Source organism: Delphinapterus leucas, chromosome 17 (genome assembly GCF_059928025.1).
Source record: "Delphinapterus leucas isolate spDelLeu-1000000601 "Yukka" chromosome 17, BTC_Dleu_Yukka2, whole genome shotgun sequence".
Classification (NCBI taxonomy): Eukaryota; Metazoa; Chordata; class Mammalia; order Artiodactyla; family Monodontidae; genus Delphinapterus; species Delphinapterus leucas.
This window is the reverse complement of record NC_143145.1, coordinates 21,684,449-21,708,282: the sequence shown is the minus strand read 5'-3', so window position 1 is coordinate 21,708,282 and position 23,834 is coordinate 21,684,449. Positions and strand designations below refer to the sequence as shown.

The 23,834-nt window shown below is 37.6% G+C and overlaps 1 protein-coding gene across 2 annotated transcripts in view; it reads right to left on the bottom strand.

Moving 5' to 3' along the window:
• The window catches only part of EIF3H (eukaryotic translation initiation factor 3 subunit H), an 86,909-nt gene extending 63,728 nt beyond the window's left edge, over window positions 1-23,181 (bottom strand). For both annotated transcript variants that reach the window (XM_022555591.3, XM_022555592.3), the window contains exons 1-2: window positions 23,035-23,181; window positions 3,244-3,400 (exon numbers count right to left, since the gene is read on the bottom strand). In XM_022555591.3, the coding sequence (XP_022411299.1) occupies window positions 3,244-3,400; window positions 23,035-23,166 (289 nt within the window). In that variant the 5' untranslated portion in view covers window positions 23,167-23,181. The remainder of the gene's footprint in view (window positions 1-3,243; window positions 3,401-23,034) is intronic.
• Window positions 23,182-23,834: the final 653 nt, after the last annotated feature.

The following is a 23,834-nucleotide window of genomic DNA, read 5'->3' as shown; positions in this document are numbered from 1 at the left end:
AATTGAGACACAGATGTGGTGAACAAACAAATGGACACCAAGGGGGGGAAGCAGCGGGGGGTGGGGGTGGGATGAACTGGGAGATTGGGATTGACATGTATACACTGATGTGTATAAAATGGATGACTAATAAAAAAAAATTTTTTTTTAAAAAGCAGGAAAAAAAATTAGCTTCCAATGATCAAGATCTAAAATTAGTCAGACATTTTGCTTTATCTACCATATTTGCACTGAACAGCTATTTCTTGCTAATATTCTAAATTGAGAATTTTATAAAACAAAATTAATTAGCCAAGAAAGCCACGTGACAATGTAAACTGTTCAGGAATGGATTCTGCTCCCAACTGTGCCACTAACGAGGAAACTGAGTAAGTCATTTCAAATGAACCTCTCAGGCTCCTAACTTGTAAATCAAAGAAATTGTGCTAACAATCCCTGGTCTTCTCCCTTGTCTTCCAGATCTAAATTAGTTATTACTGAATTATAATTAAGTATCTCCAGAGAGGCTGGTGAATATGGGAATAGAGATAACTTAATACTGCCAAAATGGACTAAAGAGAAATCCCAACCATAATCCTATGTGAGTATTACACACATTTAATATTAATATTACAGTAGTTCAAATGAAACAAGGAGATCCTGACTGGTTTAAAATAAAACAAAATAAAATGCATATTGCACGGAAGTTTTTAAATAATGCTAGTACTTAAGTGCCTAGAATAAAACAGCCTTGGTTAGTTTCTAGAAGTATTATCTTAATGAAAAAAAGATGTGTAGACCAAACTGCAATATCAAGGTTATTATATTAACCTCAGTAAGAATATACTTCGTGTTATTAAATGTTCAAGGTACTATGAGGATGTGAAGTCAAATGAGATAACATTTTATCAAAGTTAAAGTTGATCAAGTAAACGTTATATAGAAAATGAATGATAAAAAGAAATTTAAAAGACAATCTCATTTACAATAGCACCAAAAAGAATGAAATACTTAGGAACAAACTCAACCAATGCGGCACAACACTTGTATACTGAAAACTACAAAACACTGCTGAAAGAAAGTAAAGACGACACAAATAAATGGAAAGACATCCAGCCTGTATTCATGGACTAGAAGATTTAATGTTGTTAAAATGTCCATGCTACCCAGTGTGATCTACAGATTCAATGAAATCCCTATCAAAATCCCAATGGCATTTTTTTTTTTTGCAGAAATAGGAAAAAAACATCTAAAATTCATACGGAATCCCAAAGGACCCTAAATAGCCAAAATAATCTAGAGAAAGAAAAACAAAGCTGGAGACTTCACACTTCTTGATTCCAAAACATATTACAAAGCAACAATAATCAAAGGAGTATGGCACTGGCATAAAATTCCTAGAAGAAAATACAGGGAAGAACCTTCATTAACACTGGTCTTGGCAATGGTTTCCTGGATGTTACACCAAAAGCAAAGGCAACAAAACCAAAAATAGATAAGTCAAATTATATTAAAGCTTCTGTGCAACAAAGGAAACAAAAGAGTGAAAGGAACAAGACATCTACAAACCATATATACGAGGAGTTAATATCCAAAATATATAAAGAACTCCTTCAACTGAGCAACAACAACAACAAAAAATCCTAAAGAATTAACAAAGGACTTGAATAGATATTTCTCCTTCTAAAGAAAACATAAAAATGGCCAACAAGCATATGAAGAGATGCTCAACATCACTAATATCAAGGAAATGTAAATCAAAACCATAATGAAAGATCACCTCACACCTGTCAGAATGGCTATCATTAATAAGACAACAAATAACAAGTGTTGGCAAGAAGATCAAGAAAAGGGACCCCTCACGCACTGTTGGTGGGAATGTCAACTGGTGTAGTCACTGTGGAAAACACTATGAAAGTTCTACAAAAAAAATTACACACAGAATTATCACACTTCTGACAAGATTATATATCCAAGAGAACTGAAAATAAGATCTTGAAGAGACATTTGCAGCATTATTCACAGTAGCCAAGAGGTAAAAAACCATCTAAATATCCATCAATGAATGAATGGAAAAAGAAAGTATAGTATATACATACAAGGGAATATTATTCAGCCTTAAAAATGAAGGAAATCCTGCTGTATGCTATAACATGAATGAGCTTTAAGGACCTTAAGCTAAGTGAAATAAGCCAGTCACAAAAAGACAAATACTGCACAATTCCACTTATAAGTGGTATCTAAAGCAGTCAACCTCTTAGAAACAGAAAGTAGAACGGTGGCTGCCACGGGTTTGGGGAGGGCAAAAAGGGGAGGAGTTGGTCAATGGATATGGAGTTTCAGTTTTTGCAAAATGGAAGTTCTAGAGACCTGCTCCACAACAAGTGGCATAAAGCTAACACTATTGTACACTTAAAAATAATTAAGCTGATAAATGTTATTTGTCTTAACTGCCATTAAAAAAAAAAAGGTATCCGGCTTCCCTGGTGGCGCAGTGGTTGGGAGTCCACCTGCCGATGCAGGGTATGCGGGTTCGTGCCCCGGTCCGGGAGGATCCCACATGCTGCGGAGCGGCTGGGCCCGTGGGCCATGGCCGCTGGGCCTGCACGTCCAGAGCCTGTGCTCCGCAATGGGAGAGGCCACAACAGTGAGAGGCCCATGTACCGCAAAAAAAAAAAAAAAAAAAAGGTATGTACAAAATGAGTTCTGAGAGTTCAGACAAGTGAGAAATTATTTTCAACTAGATTTTTTTTTTTAATCCTTTAGGATGCTGACCTTAGCCTTTGGTATGAGCTTTTAACTACTATTAGCCTTTGCTAACAAAGCAACTATACCTGTAGCACAAAAATAAAATGCTCCTGAAATACTTAAGGAGTGTCGTCTTTCTGAAGTAGATAGCTCAACTCATCTTTTCTTAAACAGTAAGCCAAATACTATAGTAGGAAATGGGTGTTGGACACAATAACAATCCCTGTCCTTCACAATGTATTTGGCAAGCTGATTTCATAATGGGAAAGTTAACTTCAGCACAGCTCCTATCCAAATTATGAGAATCACAAATTCCAAATAAGTAAAGGCCAGACTAATGAAGTGTTTTATAATAAATCTTCATTTCAGAGAATTTGTATAATTTTTTTTTCAAGAAACTCAAAACTAGGCTACCCTGATAGACTCCCAATAACAGAACATCAAAGGTTATGGTGAACATTGGATTAATAACCATTTGTGTGCACTGCAAAGACACAGTAAGACGAGTACCCTTACCTTCATCAAAGTCAGCATCATCTTCAGTGTGCTGGGGGAAAGGAAAGCAATTGGTAATTTCAAGCCGATCTTCGACAACAAGGCCCAAAAGCACTCCTTGAACGACTTCAGTTCCCTGTCCTTCTTCTTGGTAATGTTTGATAATCTTTAATACCACCTAAAAGAAAACAAACAGAAAGAAGCTTAAATACCATCTTACAGTTTACACTTCCTTTATTTCAAAGAAAAAATAAAACTTGCCTAACCAGGGCTTCCCTGATGGCACAGTGGTTGAGAGTCTGCCTGCCGATGCAGGGGACACGGGTTCATGCCCCGGTCCAGGAAGATCCCACATGCCGCGGAGCGGCTGGGCCCGTGAGCCATGGCCACTGAGCCTGCGCGTCCGGAGCCTGTGCTCCACAACGGGAGAGGCCACAACAGTGAGAGGCCCGCGTACCGCAAAAAAAAAAAGAAAAAAAAAAAAGTGTCCATGTATAGCACTCACAACCTTCAAGTCAAGGGTCCCTAAAGGTCTGGCATCCAAGAGTTCCTTCACTCAAAACAAACATCACCTCAACCTGAGATCATTATAAAGTGATCCTGTTAACCTTTGTTAATAGTAAGATAATTCCTTGCCACAGATGATAAAAGTATCAATAAAACACAGAGATAAAGAACTCAATTATCTGAATACCTAAAAGCAGAACCCTCTGACAAATTCTCAACACCTCAAGATGGTTCCTGAACAGAGCATCTAATTAATCAGAGGAAGCAACAATGGGAACATGTATCTAAGAAGAATCTGCTTGGTAACAGAGAACACAAAGAGAACCCAGTCTCTAGCACTACCTAATTTTTCTCAACCAGAAGGATATACCAAATAATCTCTAATGGATTAGTCAGCTCTTACTATTACTCTCTCCTTTAATATTTCCATAAAGATAAAGAGGTAACATGATTGAACAGGTAATTAATTTAAAAGTTCACAGTAACAGTAATGATTAATAATAATTCCTACAACATGAGATTGGTATATATTAATGGGCTTTGAATAGTGCTTGGCACATAGTATTTATTAATAGTAGTCTATTATTCAGTACAAGTCCATGGCCTGAAGACGAAAGGGCAATACAGTCTACAATATAATGGAAAGTCCTCAGAGGGAAAAAATAAGTCTAACAACAAAATGATAATTAGTATCTTACTGATTAGCATTTAATTTAAAACAAGTATATTACTGACAGAAATAAATCATTGGTAACCAGTCAGTAACACAGGTTACAATTATTGAACACCATGTGCCAGGCAGTATTCTAATTATTTTACATGTATTATCAATCATGTAATTCTCACAACTACCTTAGGGAAAAGGCATTATTATACTCATTTTACAAATAAGAAAACTGAAGCAGAGAGAAGTAAATGACTAAAGATCACACATCCAGGAAATGGAAGAACTAAGATTTAAACCAAGTCAAACTCCAAAGCTCATGTGCATACTTTAACAAGGACATGACTTTCATATCAGTAACTTAATAATTAAAACCATGAGTTAGGAACAGATATGAAGCAAGGACTCTGTGATGAACAGACCCAAAAAGACTTTACACCAGTGTAAGATCCAGACCTCCTAAGAACAGCAAGCTGTCAGCAGGGAAGAGCTTTATGCGGAAGGACTGGCAGTACTAGCTGGTGTACTACTTCAACACTGTGAAGTGGGGAAAGTGTACAAACCTCACATATTCCTGTATAAAAGACCTCTCCACTTCTTGAAAGGCACAAAATGGGCTTAAGGGGTCATGCAGGAATAGGAATGATTTACAGCTCTAGCATTTATTAGCTGTGACCTTGGGAAAGCTATTTAATCTTCCTAAGTCTTAGACTTCTGACTTGCAAAATGGAGCTACTTCATAGCATTACTGACACTATTAAAAATGAGAAAATGTACGGTAAATACTTCACACAGGGTCTGCCATGTAATAAATGCTCAATAAATCATCAATATTACTGACTTTATCAATAAAAAGAAAACAGAACTGTTTAATTCCTATTCAACTTGACTCTCTGCCAAGAACAATCATTTCACACACTTAAAGAACAGAAGAAACATGAATGGCTAAGAAGGGATAAACAAAACTGATAAAGAGTTATCACAGACACACCTACCAACTTGTGTAGTTTACCTAGTTTCCTGGATACTTAACCCTATTAATGAGATCACTGAACCACAATTGAAATCAAAGTAAATGAGAGATGCTAGAAGATATCTGAGCTTAAGGTAGATCTTTGCACAAATCCTAGAACTGATTCCTAACAGCTGGTTCCTGTGTGTGCAAAAAGCAGTATTGATGACTAGGGCCCAGCATACTTTCACAAAAAGTCAGGCCAAAATAACCTTATTTCCTTTTATAAAGAAAACAGAGATAAGAAAAAATAATTATTATGTTTAAAAACAAATTAGCATAGTTTAAAAATATCTTATGGGCTTCCCTGGTGGCGCAGTGGTTGGGAGTCCGCCTGCCGATGCAGGGGACACGGGTTCGTGTCCCGGTCTGGGAGGGTCCCGCATGCCGCGGAGCGGCTGGGCCCGTGAGCCATGGCCGCTGAATCTGCGCGTCTGGAGCCCTGTGCTCCGCAGCGGGAGGGGCCATGACAGTGAGAGGCCCGCGTACCGCAAAAAAATATATATATATATATCTTATACTGAAACACTGTCTTCACTCTTACCAAAGTGAACTGTAAAGGGGTTGGGAGCAATGTAACCAAACAGCATAGCAGCCTGATATGCTTGCCCCAAGAATCAATGCAATTTATACAGCATCTACAGAAGTACAGTGCTCCAAGTAGAAGAAATTATTGTCTCACTCTTTCTAGCATCACTGACCTGTTACAGCCAGTTCTCTACAACAATCAAGAGAAAATTTACCAGTAACAGTATTCAACTGAGCAACGGGAAAAGCACAGTGGTTTAACCGTCAGCTAAACACAATCAACATGAATAAGTATACCCCAAAAGGGCTAATTATTAGACAGAAAGTTTAAAACTCTGTGATGAGAACCAGTTCAATGAATTCAAATCTCTCTCCAGGCTAGGGACACTCATAAAGAGCACTTTGCACGGGCTTCCCTGGTGGCGCAGTGGTTGAGAGTCCACCTGCCGATACAGGGGACACGGGTTCGTGCCCCAGTCCGGGAAGATCCCACATGCCGCAGAGCGGCTGGGCCCGTGAGCCATGGCCGCTGAGCCTGCGTGTCCGGAGCCTGTGCTCCGCAACGGGAGAGGCCACAGCGGTGAGAGGCCCGCGTACCGCAAAGAAAAAAAGAGCACTTGCCAAATAGTGAAGCACTAGAGGATGCGTCTTACTTTGAAAGACAAACTAAGGACCACAGGTGACAGTTTCAGAAGAGAGTATTTCAATTTTAAAGATGAATTCTCTCTAGCATTTATGGCTGTCCAAAACAGAAGCCTTTAGGAAAGGCCTGGTGATCACTAAAATGATCTTGCCAATTTAATAAAATCTGATGAAATAAAACATTCAGAAAAAAAACAACTTTATCAAAACTAAGCAAACTCATTCTTCATTGTGACATTTTAGAGCCTTCCTATTTCCTATATACACATTAAAATCTCAATTCTTTAGTTCAAAAAATAATGTACTGGAATTGCATTACAAACTTCAGAGTAGGCTCATTTAGATGTCAAAAGGAAATTCCTGAGCAGAAGGAAACTACTGACATAGAGGCTTCTGAAATTCTACACAAATAACCAAGAACTTACTGTATATAGAAAAATATTCCATATATTATTGGTATTTATAAGTAAGAACCCATGTACTGCTCATGGTCTCCCCTCTTAAATGTTCTCGTAAAAATGAAGGGATGTTTTTACTCACTGCATCTTCAACACCCAACACAGGTACTAGCACATAAAAAATACTCAAAATATATTTGCTAAAGGAATGAATGGTAAACATTTATCAGTCGCTTATGCCAAACACTCCACCAAGTGCCTCACATGCAATTAACTCATTTAATCCTCAAAATCACTATACAAAGCCAGTAATATTATTTTCCCATTTTACAGAAGATGAAACAGATAATCTGACATAGATTTATTAAATCAGGAAAGTGAGATCTGACTTCTGACACCAAGGTACATTTAATTACTTACTTCACAGTAACTGAGTAACTTTTGGCTCCAAATATGTTTTTCAAAACAAGACTGAAACAGAATGCAGTGGCGACAGCTCTGGAAGAAGTCTCTGTAACTAAGTTGTAGACGCAGGGCTTCTGCATGGAGTAAGAAAAGTTCAGTGAAAGATTTACAGGGAACTGCAGCAAAAAGACTGAGGGAGGGCTTCCCTGGTGGCGCAGTGGTTGGGGGTCCGCCTGCCGATGCGGGGGGCGCGGGTTCGTGCCCCGGTCCGGGAGGATCCCACGTGCCACGGAGCGGCTGGGCCCGTGAGCCATGGCCGCTGGGCCTGCGCGTCCGGAGCCTGTGCTCCGCAACGGGAGAGCCCCAACAGTGAGAGGCCCGCGTACCGCAAAAAAAAAAAAAAAAAAAAAAAAGACTAAGGGAATGGTACTGGTGGTCACATTTTTTGTGCCCTGATAAGAAGTATCATGAACAGGAAACTGCCACTGATTGTAAGAATGCGATTCAGCTCTTTATCTTTAGCAGCACTATCCTCACAAGCCACAAGATGGGAACGTTCCACCACACATGTCCTGTTTCAGTCATGCTTACTAGCCTTTCATTTTTCTCTCCCTCCAACCAATCATATGCGTCTGTCCATAAAGCAGTGCTGATATACTTTTAATTAATCCTGTTTATTGATGTCATGCTACCTGTTCTTACTCTTAAAAGCAAGATACATGAAAAACTTAATAGCTCCCCAAAACAAAAACATACTCCTCTATTATACTTTGTTTATAAGCATCATAAATGTTCTTAGCTTATCAAAATGACCTGGGGAGCTTTTTTAAATAAATGAAGAGAGGTCTTCACCCTGGCTACATATTACAGCCATCAGTATTTTTAAAATACTGATGCCTGAAACCCAATCCCTAAAAATCAGAGTTAGTTAACCTGGGTTGGGGTTCCTATATGGTTTTTTGGGTTTGGGGTTTTGTGGGCGCTTTTTTTTTTTGGTTTTGGTTTCTATTTTTGTTTTTAGATTCTCCAGGTGATTCTAACATCCTACTTCATTCTAACTTTTAATGAGGTAGTATGGACCAGCCTTCCTTTTTTGTTCTGTTTTTTGTTGTTTTTTTTTATGAGGTGGGTTTTTTTGTTTTTATTTTTTTGGCTGTGTTGGGTCTTCGTTGCTGTGCACAGGCTTTCTCTAGTTGCGGTGAGCGGGGACTACTCTTTGTTGTGGTGCGCGGGCTTCTCACTGTGGTAGCTTCTCTTGTCGCAGAGCACGGGCTCTAGGCGCACGGGCTCAGTAGTTGTGGCATACGGGCTCAGTGCTTGTGGTACATGGGCTTAGTTGCTCCACGGCATGTGGGACCTTCCCAGACCAGGGCTTGAACCCGTGTCCCCTGCGCTGGCAGGCAGCTTCTCAACCACTGCGCCACCAGGGAAGTCCTTTTGTTCTGTTATAACTTCTCAGGTGATTGCAATGCACTCAACTGGTTAAGCCACAAGTTTTCTTTCCTGTTTTAAGACTCCCTGTGTTGCTAAAAAGTGAGTACACTGAGAAATACAGACCCAAGAATGAACCTTTTATTTATAAAATCATAAAGAGAAACTCAAGCCCTACTTGGAAGGATCCCTACAATAAAAAAATGAGAGGAAAGGTAATGTGAGCAGTTCATCTGAGAAGTATTCACGTGTCTATAGCAGAGTAAAAGTTACTCTTTATAGCTTGACCCCATATTTATGACTACTTATGAACTACTACTACTTATGAACCAACCAGGTTCCTTTATCCTATAAATTAGCAGGTAAAGGAAGATTCTTCTACAAATTATGCCTTACGGGACAGAAACAAACTGGCCAGCAGAATGTGAAATTACCAAATTCTTCTACACCTCCCCAACATGGTCATATTTGGAGTCTAAATGCTTATTAACCTCCTTGATATGCCCTGCATAGTAAGTACTGTTCTTGGAATAGGTCAGCAGTCTCTAGAACCATCTCCTAGCTTTCTGAAGTTCGCATGTTCTCAGGATGGGCAAATCTTGCCAAAGAATCCCAACTTGCAAGACAGTAAACAGACTTCCTGTCTGCTGAAAGTACCCTAGAGGAACTATTTTTTCCTACTATTGTTTACTATTCAGTGCAGACAATTTGAAAAAGCAAAGCAGACTATTTCTAATCTCCAATGAACAAAATACTATTTCTTTAAGTGTTTGGCATTTAAAAAAAAAATGAAAACCTAACTTTGCCCAAAAGTCTAAAAGCAACAAAGAATTTAACTTCCAAGACAGAAAGTATTCTCAATACTATAGGACAAAATATAAATAATAATCTAAAATATCCAAATAAATTAATTATACCAGAAGTCAATCAACCTAAACTTTGAGTTAATTAATAAGCATGATGGGTTAAAACTTCCATCCTTCCTGGAAAGGAACACTTAGCAGAATCTCTAATCAAAAGCACATCAGAAACTTTCAGTCCCATACCAGGGAACAATTTAAATCTTACCAAATCAAAGATTATGTTTTCTGATGAATTGGAGTAATTTTCTATCAAATATGATGTCTGCAAAGACCCGTTACTACAGAAAAACTTGGAAGCCCTGCATAGAATCACCAGAATTCTGTTATTTTCAGTTTCTTTCATTCACTCATTAATCCATTCACCCAGATATTTGCTGAGTGACTTCTACAGGCCAGTTATAGCAATGCCAGGCCCTGTGAATATGAAACTAAATCAAATACATAAGGCCTTTATTTTCATGGGGCTTATATTTTAGAACATCAGTTCTCACATATTTTGATCAAAGGACCCTTTTAACACTCTTAAAAACTACTGTGGACCTCAAAGAACTTTTATATTGATATTTACATATGAAAATTCAAACCAAAAATGTTCAAAATACCTTATTCACTTAAAACAATAAATGCATCACAAACTAACTTAAATTACATTTTTATGAAAAATAACTACTTTCCAAAACAAAAAAACTTAATCAGGATACAAAAATGACATTGTTTCACATTTCTGTAAAACATTTACCTTTTCAAAAATAAATTTTAACCAGGATAGGAGAATGACACTGTTTTACAGTTTTGTAAATCCTATTAATGTCTAGCTTAATAAAAGACAACTGGATTCTCCTATCTGCTTCTGCATTCAGTCTTTTACATAACACATCATGTAAAATCTGAAAACCTCCATTAAACACTCATGAAAGAATGAGAGTAAAAGTGACAAATAATGTTTATAGTTATTATTATGAAAATAGTTTAGATCTCAGACACCCTCTAAAAGAGTGTTGGGGATTCTCACAGTTTAAGAACCACTATTCCAGAATGACAATTAAGAAAATTAACGTGTGTATACATTGTTAAAAGCACTATGAAGAAAATAGAGAAATGTGCTGTTAGCTAGGTTGATCTGGAAAAGGCCTTTCTCTGAGATGACCCCTGAGCAGAGAGCTGAAGAACAAGCAGCCAGCCCTACGAAGAGCTGGGTGAAGTGAATATTTGCCAACTATGGGTTTTAAACACTAGCTCAAAAAAATACTAATATTTGTTTTTCATAAAATATACAAGTTGTATTTTAAGGGAACAAAAAGGCCTAAAGAGGGATGAACAGTAGGGTGGGAGTAGTACACTTTCACGTTTTTACCAAAAGCTCTGGTATATAAATAATAAACCCAATCTCCTAGCAGACTCAGTTACATCCTAAGATAGTACTACATAATTCAAAACTAACAATTTCATATCATTTTTGTTGATGAATTATGAAACAATATATTAATAAAATCCTTTCAGGAAAGGCTTGCCATGGCTTTTATAATCAGCGATATTTCTAATACCACTGTCAAGGTTAATCTTTACCTGGTAAACATACGTCTACGAAGTTACCACCCAAAATTCTTCTAATCAAGGTAGCAACTCTAATCAAGTTCAAAGTTAAAAAGTAATTTAAGAACTGAATCTGGAACTTTCTGGCCTTGCAACATACGAATACGAAGTACCTCAACTCCCTCTACTCCTGTGTGCATGCAGAAATGATGAATAAGCTGCATTTCTGAAAAGCTTACCAGACAGTCAACCAAGCTAGAAGAGAAAACTCACAGACCAGAGCATTAACCCTGTGAGTTAACACAGCAGTATCCAAAGGTACAGCAGACCTAGATACAATCCCCAAGGGCAAGGAACTGGGCTGCAGCCCAATCTCTGTCCTGGGTCAGCAGATGGGGTCTTGACTTGTTTGACTCAAGGAAGTGGAAACTAAGACCTTTCCAAAAAGCTAGAGCTCCATGAAAATTGTTGGTGGAAAGATAGAAAACAGTAATTGCAGTGTCGTATAGTTAAATATAAACTTACTACATGATCCAAATTCCTACTCCTCAGAATTTACCCAAGAAGAATAAAAACATATTCACACAAAGATATGTTCACAAATGTTCACAGTAGCACTATTCATAATAGCCAAAACCTGGAAGCAACCCAAAAGTCTACCAAACACAGGTGGATGAACAACTGCAATAGGCTATCCATTCTATGGAATACTACTCAGCACTAAAAAGGAACAGAGTGGGCTTCCCTGGTGGCGCAGTGGTTGAGAGTCTGCCTGCCGATGCAGGGGACATGGGTTCGTGCCCCGGTCCGGGAGGATCCCACATGCCGCGGAGCGGCTGGGCCCGTGAGCCATGGCCGCTGAGCCTGCGCGTCCGGAGCCTGTGCTCCGCAACGAGAGACGCCACAACAGTGAGAGGCCCACGTACCGCAAAAAAAAAAAAAAAAGAAAAAGGAACAAAGTATCAATACAACAACAGGGAATCTCAAAAGCATTATACTGAGTGAAAGAAGTCAACAAAATGCTATGTACTATATGATTTCCTTTATATGGAATTCTAGAAAAGGCAAAACCACAGCTGATAAGTGGTTGCCTTGGGGCCAAGGTGAGGGGGAGGATACTGAAGGCAGAAGGTCACAAATAATTGTATAATTGTGGTTCCCATTATATAATTATTTACAACTACTAAAGTTCATCAAACTGAACGTTTAAAATGAGTGGGTTTTATTGTGTATAAATAATACCTTAACTTTAAAAAACTGTATGTACTTTTAAAATGTCTATATGATGAAGAAACAATTTATATGTGCCCACTCCAAATTTTATCCCCAATTTCAGAGTTCAAAGATCCCCTGAAATGCTATAAGGCCCAAGGAACTAGATTAAGAACCACCGCTATATTCTGACATTATTTATATTTTATATGTGTATATATAAACTCAAGTTTAAAATAACTCGTTTACAATAAGCCTAAGTAATCAAAAATAAAACAAAATAAATCAAAAATAAATCTGTATCATTTTAGAAGTCAAAGTATAACATTCAGAATTTTTCTTTTAAAGTGTTTTAGAATTTAATGAGATTAAGTAATTAACAATTTCAGTTACCTAGAAAAATCTGTTTATATAAAAATAATTCACCAGAAATTGGATGTTTACATGTTTACAAACACACACACACACACAAAAAAAAGACATGGCTAAAAAATATCCACACTACCCAAAATTCTACATTAACAAGTATACTTCTCCAAGTCTATAAACCCTAAAAGCAAACATTCAAACCTGAAGGTCACAAAGGAACTTGAAGGAGATCTAAGAACCTCTTAAAATCAAATGCAATATTTTGTGTCTACATACTTTAAGGGCATTTTCTTGGAAAAAACGTCCATGGCATTTGCCAGATTCCCAGAGGCCCATGACACACAAAGGGTTAGAAAGAGTTTTAAAAAGTAGTAAAAAAAATGTATTATATATGTGCAGTTATGCATTTATGTTTGTATGAACAAGAATGGTGTGGAAGGACATACCTTTTCTTCTATGAATCTTTGTATTATTTACTTAGTCCTAATAAGCATGTATTTGTTTTTAACTCAAAAAACATCAAATAAAAAAAATTAAGGGAAATGATTTTAAAATACAGCAATCACTGCAATTTACTGTATGGAGTTGCACAAAGAAGAGCAAACAAATTTAATTTCCTTTTTTGACAGTGCTCCTGAGTTGACAGAATGGTGTGGACATAATGTATCTTGATTTTAGCATGTTCTTTGGGGTACATTAAAAAAATATATGGACTGAATGAAGCATGGTTAAGTGGCTCTGAAAGGAAAAGAAAAAGAAAAAATCCACACACTATAAGCCGGAGCACCTGCAGACTTTAAATTCTAATCTCTTGTTGATACGGTTACTCTTCAACTCAATTCACAGATGTCGCTGCACACATAACAAAAATTACCAGAAAATATGCATATGTACACACCATCAAGGTCAAAGAGGTAACTTCCAGATACATAGACTGGTTTTCAACAAGCAGACAGGTCTGTTTAAGAGAAGCCTAACCTAAGCCAATTATAAATCAGCAAAATATCAATTCAAACTTATGGCAATAAATCTTCACCAGGAAAAGCAGCAGGTTTCCCACTGTCTCTGCACTACACATAAAAAGGATCTGTTGAAAGCCCAGTTTAAATGATTTGGGACCTAAGTAGTTCCAAATTGTTAGAACTATACCATCTATCATTTTTAACCTTCTTTTATAAAGCTGAGCTCATAAGGACTGCTCTGAGGTTGCAACCTGTACTGTGCATCTAGGGTAAACAAACACTGAATCTATCTGTTCATCTTGTTAGAGTTCACAGATAAGAAATGTTGACATTATTAAAATGTTCTACCATTAAACCTGATAATAAAGTAAAAGTAGTGGTATTTAGTGATCACAATATTATTTTAGGTAAAATATTATTAGTTATAGGAAGTGGCCTTCCTCTGGTTATAGGAAGATGCTATTATCTAAAATAGGCATAAAAATCATTTATAACAGTGCTTCTCAAACTACAAGCAGCAAAGAACTCATTTTCCTCCCGTCTACCACAGACCAGTATTTTAGTCAAAGAATAAAGATTACTTACTAGAATGTGAAAACATATTTTTAAAGACATAGAGAATACAAGCCCAGGGGTCACAAGCTTGGCTACAAAGCAATATTAAACTGCTGTCAAAGTTTCTAAAGACTTAGTCTGAATCCCGTGCTTGTCTCAGGCAGACCAGTAACAGTTCACACTTAATCAGCACTGGTTTATAGAAACTGTAACGTTAGGCAGGTACAGTTCTCTCCCAACTCCAGGAGTGGAACATTGAGAGTTTATAATCAAACACTTCCTAATTTATGTCACTGATAACGAAGTCTCTCAAAATATAACATTATCTCAATAGATGTGAAGTCTAAACTGTGTAGCTATCAAACCCATAGCTTCCCCCCAACCCCCGCTTGCTACAGGAGAGGACAGGCACTTGCTGGGCTCAGACCACTATTCTCTTAGTTTTGATTCTATTCTGAACTCTATTTTTAAGAAGGGTAAAAACAAACTCATTTCAGCAGCAGAACTCCACTTTGAATCACATGCTCTGTAAGACAGAAGTAAGACAGTAAATCATTTATCAAGTGAGCGAGCCCAGCTAAAGCTCCAACATGCAAACCTTGATTTGCTGTCTTCCATTTGTTGTCTAGTACACAGTAACCCTAGAATTAATCTTTACTTTTGTGGAAAAAAAATAATGTTCAAGTGAGAGAGAAAACTTTAGTAAAAGCTTAAAATTAATTCTTACAAGTACACACAAATGTGAACCTCTGGTCTGTACAAACAGGAAAACCATATAGCATAGTTTAGTCTGGGCACTAGAATTCAAAATTAAGTTTGATCCGTGGCCTTAAGCAGGTTACCTTACCACCTATCTCCTATGGAGATAAATCAGTCAGTACCTATTCTCACAGCATAGTTACAAGGATTAAAAAATAACCCACCCAAAGTACCTATCACACTGTGCCTAGTAAAGCCTCAATAAACGTTAGCGACTATTACAACCACTAGTTTACAATAAATATTTTACCTAATCTCTTTCATTCATCCATCCATCTATCTATCCCACAAATATTCAGTGAGTGACTGAATATTCCAGATACCCTCATGGCACTTACCCTTGTCTCCTCAGAGTGTTCACAGTCTATTCCTCAGAGATTTTTTTCAGTCTTATAAGATATAAATATGACTTATTAAAAATCAGCCACTTAACGCCAAACTTCCATTTTTGTTTAGACTTATCAGGCATCTGTACCTATCTCTTATAACAACCAATACCACAGGGTTTCAGGACAAGATTTTTTTAATCTGCATTAAAAAGTCAAGAGTGTGAGTAAACTGATTAATTGATTTATTCAAAATATTGTGTATGGATAGATGGATGTAAGTTTCCTTAAAAACATCATTATCCTTGCTAAAAATAAAGACTAGATCCACTACAAGAGTGTCTTAAAAGTCTGAAATAAAAAGGTAAAGCCCAAACTGCACCAGTTGCTAGCCAGACAGAAGAGGTCAGACAGGATGCATGATTCCTAGCTGGCTTTATTCCAGTTTTGTAGATTCTGGGAAGTAAGGTCCACAGCCTGAATTTCTCACATCAATCACCGTCAAAGAACAGCTATTACTGTAGAAGAATTTTAGTCTCAAAGAAACTGTAATGCCACAGAATCTCCCCTTAGCATATTCTGTAAAGTCAATATCTAGACTTTCATTTAATTCTGGCTTCTCTCACTGACTGATCTGTGAACTTGGCAGTTTTCTTATTTGGTTAAGCCTGGATCATTTTTTCTAACACTGAACAAAGAAGGTAGTTACTGCCAAAATGTAAATTCAAAAAACAGAAAGCAGCATTAGTCTTAAATTTAACACATTTTATGGCTCAAGTGGGATGGGGTTCCATTTCATAACTGGCTGAGTCAAATAATAAATAGGATTTAAATCACTGCTGTTAAGTTTTGATGTGAAAGAAATTCAAGTAACTTCAATAAGAAGAAGAAAAAAAAAAGATATTTTGCTCCTGACACATATGGGATCAGTTACAATGTTCCAATACACTTAACCAATATCGCTTCTATAATATTGCAGTTGAAAGACTGTATTTCATAATTATTCTCTTGGATCTAATGCTCATTGATGGTCCACAGTTTTAAAGTTAAATCAACTATTAACTGTTGGGGAAAGGGGAAGAAGAACAACGCAGCCTCAAGAAATTCAACAGAATAGCTCTGCTCTCATCATAAAAATTAGTCATCAGAAAGTACAATGATGCAATCAAACATACAAATGTATAATTTCAATTAAATGTTAACTGAGAAGGATATTTAACTTATAATATTAAATTTTTACTTTACCAACTCAATATACATAACCAAGAAGCAAATTTTCCCACATATAGCTAGAAGATAATTTTCCTAAAGTAAGAGGCTTAGCTGGAACAAAATTCATTTCCCCTCTCACACAAAACAAACAAAATTTCAAAGCTGTTACAAGCTGTCTGCTTTCCAACACAGTTTAAGCTTATTATATTCAGGAGCGTGAACCACTGCTTAATTAGAAGGCCTTAAGGTGATTTTTAGGTGCTTCAATTACAGTTTGTTTCTGCTTCCTTAACAGGAGGCAATACTTGCCAAAATAGGTCCAGAAGGACATTCAAAAAGAGTAACTGTGACTCTGCCCCTGAGAAAAGGGTGGGTGAAGATAGGAATGAAAGTGACAGTTTCTTTTCACTACCTACTCTTTTTTGCGTTTTGATTTGTGTACCATGTGTACCCAGAGAAATGGCTGTGTTTAATTAAACAGGTTTAATAAATTAAAAGCACTTCAACTTTCCAGCATAAAAAGTATACCACAATAATCCCAGGGGGAGGTGATTATTCACCTTCTTTATCCTCAAGAGGTCCTTCAGAACAAAACTGAAGGTTATGCATTTCTGAACAAAATCTAAAATGGGTTTTCTTCTACCCAAAAGAAAAAGAGGTTGGTTTTGTTTTAAAGGCTACCCTTAAACCAGACTTGAAAACAGTGTATCTACAAGCTCTCATTTGGAGGCTATAAACAAAAGGTAAAGAGGATCTTAGAAGTCAGGCTGTAAAGTTTGATGTTATTTTGTGTAATGAGGATTTTTCCAAGGAGTTTCTGCATTCTAGGACCACAGCTACTAAGTAAGTGACTTTGAGAGAATCCAAGGGAAGCCCTAAGGAACAATCAAAGGTAATACCAGAAGGCTGGGTGACTTGGGCAGACCTGTGAGTGTTATCACTATCGGACAAGAAATGTTTACTGAACTGATGAATCCCTGCAACAAGCACACTAACATGCGTACTTAATTTTTAAAATAAAGACTAAGATTTTTAGAAACCATAACTTTCAGGTGGCAATGGCGTCAAGAAACAGCACTCTATACTCTGTAAGTGGGAAAGCACACTGAACTATACAACTATTCTGGAGAGCAGTTTGGCAACGTGCTTAATATGCTTAAAAATGTGCACAACCACCTTTAACCCATTAACTTCAACTATAGATCTTTATTAAAGCACTGAAGAAACGCTAGGGAAGAAAATTCCGAACTCTTAATAGTGTACCCACCCTCAAGTTATGAGCATATAAACTGATTTCCTTTGTGTTTTTTATATTTCTCCAAATTTTTCTTACTATGAATGTATACCATTTTTTGTTTTCTAAAACATCCAATTTTAGCACATTACTGCTATCCCATAGATAAACAAACATTTGCTACTCATATCAAATGAAACTAGTTGGGGACAGGGATAGAAGGTAAAGGTATTGAGAAAAAACAATGTTTCGTATTAATCATCAAGATACAATGAATACCTGTGGCTTTTGGTACTATTTGGGAGGAAAATAAATCCTTAAAATTTTATGTCAAAATACAGTTGATATTCAGACTCAAAGAGCAAAAAAGTTTTATATTTTGAGTAAGTTAATACTGAGTTACCACTATTTTGCTAAATCCATTTTTTTTTCCTTGTATGCTTGGGCTTGGTACCAACATCAATAAAACTCCAGAATACGGCTCTGGTATATACCAGTACGCACTTCAGCCCTTCGGTTTTGATGAAACAAGTACAGTTTGTCATCAAATAGATGGATATGTAAATTGCACTATACTTTGCTATCAAGTCTAATCTTTACAGGAGATAACCATTTTATAGAACAATCTTCTACAAACAGTAGTTTGCAGGGGGAAAAGATAAAGCTATTTTCTCTTTAAGTGTATTTTCCCATATCCTGCCAAATGAAATAATATCCAAGTACCGTAATTTAAATATTTTACAAAAACAAAATTATGAACTAATTTCCCAGAGAAAAGCAAATGCAACCAAGTTTTCATGTAGTGCTGAAATCAGGAACTTTTATCTAAAAAACTATCTAAAGGAGACTTGGTAAAGTAAAAGTTAGAGTATCTGACCACAAAAATAAGAACTGGCAAACATCCTCTTCAAAGCCTAATGATTTATAGAGGCTTTTCTCCCCAATATCGGTACTAAAGGCCCAGAAAAAGGTTGCCAAGGCTTAAAATATCTGGATAAACTTATGAAATCCTGGATAATAAGATCAGAACTTCTAGTTATACAGGAGCTAGTTGAAGCCAAAGGTGACAAGAAAGCAAAAGATAAAAAACCAGTAGTCTGATGTAAAAGACTTACTGTGCCCACACCTTTTAATGTCGAAGCAGGCATTTGGGAAGTGATATATGCCATTTCATCTGGACTGCAACAACTATAGTTTAAATTTCTCAACATATTCCATTTACTTGGTCAGGCATCCAGTTTGGAATCCCACTGTAACTAATACCAACTATTAAAATCAATCCCAGCTACTAAAACTGTTATTGACAATGATTAAACATCAGTAGGAAATTTTACATGTTAAGATTTTATTTATTACAGTAGGAAGGCCATGCCTTATCCTCACATTAAAGCAGAACAAACTAAGGTCCAGAAACGCTATTTATTAAATCATCTCCATGTCAAGTACCACGTATGCTAAGCTCCTTCAATCATCCCCATATAGCTACAAGGAACACCACTAATATAGCTCGTCACCAATGGTGTACATGCCATAAACACAGGAAGCAAGCACTGTCATGAAGTTTTTTTAAAAAAGGAAATGAAAAAAGAAAAAAAAAAAGGAAATGGATTTCAACAAGCTTTCTCGCCTTAAGGGAAAGAAACAATGTCCAGGATGTCTGCAGGGTTATCCAAACCTTGGGAGCAACCAGAGATGAAAAAGTCAGATGGACTTAGGTTTGCCTACCTAAGGCAGGTAAACTACCTTACTTATGGATACCTACTAGTACTCCGCCTGACGTTCCTTAATATACAGTAAACCTTTCATTAACAGCATATGATTACACGCCAAGATGAGCAACACAGGCCGTCACCACAAAAAGTTCAGAGAAAGGAAGAGATCGATGTGGCCCAGGGCAGTACTACTCAAACATTAATATGCTACAAATTACCTGAAACAGTAGATCAGGAAAAATTCTGAAATACTGTATTTCTGCATTTCTAACAAGCTACCAGGCGAGGCCAATTCTGCTTGTCTTGCTGGTCTTTGGACCATACTTTGAGTATCAAAAGTATAATGTACATAAGTAAGGTAAGATTCAGCCTGGTTTGGGGGGAACAAGGTGGGTTTTACATGAAAAGTCCAATAGGAAGAATTAGCTTGATCTTCTCTAGGAACAATGAGAGCACTTGACTACAATGAAGACTCACTCATCCGTTCTACAAGGATATACTGAGCACTGACTCTGCACAATGTACAACAAAAGACACACTGACAAGCCTGCTGAAATGCACAATTAAGATTATTGAGAGATATCATTTCACACAACAAAAACAAGCCATCTAACTGTCCATTAACATTTAGATGAGGAAAATTATGTTCTAGTCATACAATGAAATGCAATATAGTAATGAAAATGAATGAATTATAGCTCCTCACTCTAGAACAGAATAATCTCAAAATCATGGTATGAGATATGCATATATATGATTCAAGACACAGGCGAACATATACTATGATTTAATTAATATTTCATTTTTTATTAATATAAATAGAACAAACTAAACAAATTGGGAATACTCTGTGTGGTGAAGCTATAGAGAAAACTAAGAAATCACTGAAACAAAGCTCACAGGAGTGATTATAGGTTTTGAAGAAGGGATGGGAGAAAAAGATGAAACAGGGGAAGGGGCTTCAAAGGTACTCAATGTTCTATTTCTCAAGTGAAATGCCAGGTAAGTGGATGTTTACTTTGTGATTATTTAAATTATGTACTACAGACACTATTTTGCATGTATAATATATCTTGATTTTTTTTTTTTACAGTTTTTTGATAATGTTATCAATGACCTTTTTAAAAACTAAGTCAGGGACTTGGTGATGGCAGATTCTAGTAGCAGTGAGTTAAAAAAAGAATGGAAGACCACAAATATAGACAAATTCTTTAACCACTGACCTCAAGGAAAAAAGTGGGGACTAAGAATGAACACAAAGTACTAAGTAAAAAGAGACAGGGCTGAACATTTTAATATGGGAAAGTCTGACAATGGTCACATGTTAAGAGAAAGGTAACATTAAAGATACAGAAAAAATTGATGAAACAGGACTAAAGCTTAGAAAGGAAAGGCCCAAGAAAATAAGAAGAAAAACTGGCCTTGGCCATTACCAAGACACTGGAAACAAATGTGATTAAACATGAGGCTAACCAAATTAGTCCTGTGTGGCTGGAATGAACCCTTCCTACGTAGAAGCTTGGAAATAGTAGCAAATAAATGTGAACACAAAAGCAAGGACAACATCTTGGTGGGCCTTGAATTCATTGCAAAGTCACTAAAAACATTTCAAGGGACTTCCCTGGCAGTCCAGTGGTTAAGACTCTGAGCTCCCACTGCAGGGGGCACAGGTTCAATCCCTGGTCAGGGGAACTAAGATGCCACATGCTGTGCAACGCGGCCAGGAGGGAAAAAAAAAAACCATTTCAAGAGGAAAGTTAACAAGGTCTGAACGTTCACATTAAGTGAATGTTTTAATAAAAGTATGCAGGCTAAGAAAACAAGTCAAGATACCATTAAAATAATCTTTATAAAAGAAGATATCGGGACATGAAACAGGAGCAGTACAAAATTCATCAGTTTATCCTATCTATATCAATTAACCTTTTCAGTTTTGGAAATAGAATAGGTGAAAAACCATAATCCCTGCCTGCCCTCAGTAGCTTACATTCTAGTGGGGGGGGCCAAACAAGAAAGCAAACGAGACAATTACAGGCAGTAGAAAATACTACAAAGGAAATAAAGGTGATGTATGCAGAGTGATGGGGATGGGACTATTTTTTACCAGGTTGTTAGGCAAGGCCTTTCTTGAGATGCTGACATTTAAGCCAATACCAAAAGGCTCAAAAGAAGCCACGGAGAAGGAAAAATATTTGAGAGAGTATTTCAGGCCAAGAAAACAAAACTCTGAAAACTCACTGTGACTGAAGCCTAGAAGAAAGTACAAGGTGAGTTTGAAGAAAGAGACAAGAGTAGCAGGACCCTCAAGTCTGTATAAGAAGTCTGTATTTTATTGTAAGTGGATGTGGTTGGTGGCAGAGAGATGAGAAGCAGATGAATTTCATATATTTTGAAGGTGAAACAAACAGAATTTGCTGACGGACTGTATGCTGAGGGTAAAAAAAAGAACATGCATACATTAATCCCTAGGTTTTGACTTTTTCAAATGGAGAGATAGTTCCATTTATTAAGATAGGAGAGACTGAGGTAAGGTTAATGAGTGGGAGAGAAGAAGGAGAGGGAGAGTCAATAATTTTATTTTGGACACGTTAAATTTGAAGTACCTATGAGATATCCAAACAGTGATAGCAAGCAGGCAGCTGGATATATAAGAGTGGCATTCAAGAACCAAGTCAGGCAAAGAATATAAATCTAGGTTAAAGCTTTGAATAGGGGCCTTAAGGAAAGTCTACCACTGTAACTTCTACAAATAATAACAGTAGCAGCTAAAATTAAATGGTAACACGTTTTACCATTTAATTTACCAAGCAGAAAGAGATTAAGTAACATGCCCAATGTCATTCAGCTAATTTTAGAGCTGGATTTCAACCCAAGCAGTCTGACTCCAGAGTTGTGCTTTCATCTACTTTGTCAAGCAGAGACCAGGTGGAAGGAAGCCTAAACCCAAATCCTGAGGCACTCCAACGTTCACAGATAGGGAAAGCAAAAGCCAACACAAAAGATATTTATTCCAATTAGGCGGTTTCAGGTAAGCGCTGAACCACGGGCTCAAAAGTGGCTACAAAGTAAATCTCCACTTGTGAAGTTACAGATGTCAAATGCCAGCAGGGAAGCAATAAAGTTTACTCTCCCCTTCCAAAAGCCCTAGAGTCCTAGGTCCCTCTCGACACCTCCGTCACCTACTTGTCTCCCAGAAGAGTCATTCTCCAAATACCCTCTCCCAGGCATCTCAAAACAAGACCCCAAGAATCTGTCACACACACACCCTAGCCTAGGTCCCCTTTTTCAGCCCTCACCTCCCCCATCAGATGGCAGAGAAGGCGGCCGCGTCTCCCGAGCAGAAAGTGAAGATAAAGAAAGGTTTTAGGGAAAAACCTTGTCCCAGCCTCAGCAAGCCCAGAGGGGAGGCTGACGGGAAGCACGTCTGGCGAAACCGGGCTGGGAACTGAGCTCCCCACGTGGGCCTGGGGAGACGGAACCCCACTCACCAAGCCATCTATCTGCACTTGCTTCACGGCTGAATCTCCGGACCCCCCTTTGCCTTTGCCTTTCCCTGCAGCGCCGGTGGTGGAGCTGGAAGAGGTGGCAGCAGAGCCGGTGCCTTCCTTGCGGGACGCCATCTTTCCAGCCGGACAGGAAAAGAGAGAAACGTGAGTAACCGGAAGCGGAAGTACACGCTTCACGTGACGTCAGACGCAGTCTGGCGTTCGAGAGGCGGAGCTCTTAGGAAAGGCCCGGGGAGGCCCCGCCTCCTTTCTCACTTCAGTCACCTTCTTCGGCAACGGAATCCTCTGCACATGCGCGTTGTGCGTTAGCGGCTTTCAGAAAGCTTTAAGAAAGGAAAAAATGGACTTTTTAAAATGTTTTGCACTTTATGTTTAGTCGGTCTCAACTAGGCAGTTGATCATAACTGCATTATAGCTCACATTTATGTACCGTCCCATTCGTAAAAAATCCTTTTACTTCTAATTTTTAAAATTAATCCCCATTTCCAATCTTGGAAACTATGAAGAGCTATACAAACTCCCATGTTAGGAAATTGAGACATGATTTGTCTAACGTCATTCTGTTAATTAGTGGTGAGCCATATTGCAGTTTGTTTAAAATTTCTTTGAATTTTTGTCCTTTTAAATATCCCACTAAGATTTTCCAGTCATGTATGCTAAACACACTACATGGGTTCTTGTAATCTGAACAAAGTGTATGTGGGCCCTCTGCATGAAATAGCCCAGAGCCAAAAAATACAAATACAGAGACAGAGAAAGAGAGAGAGTGCGAATGAAGTAGA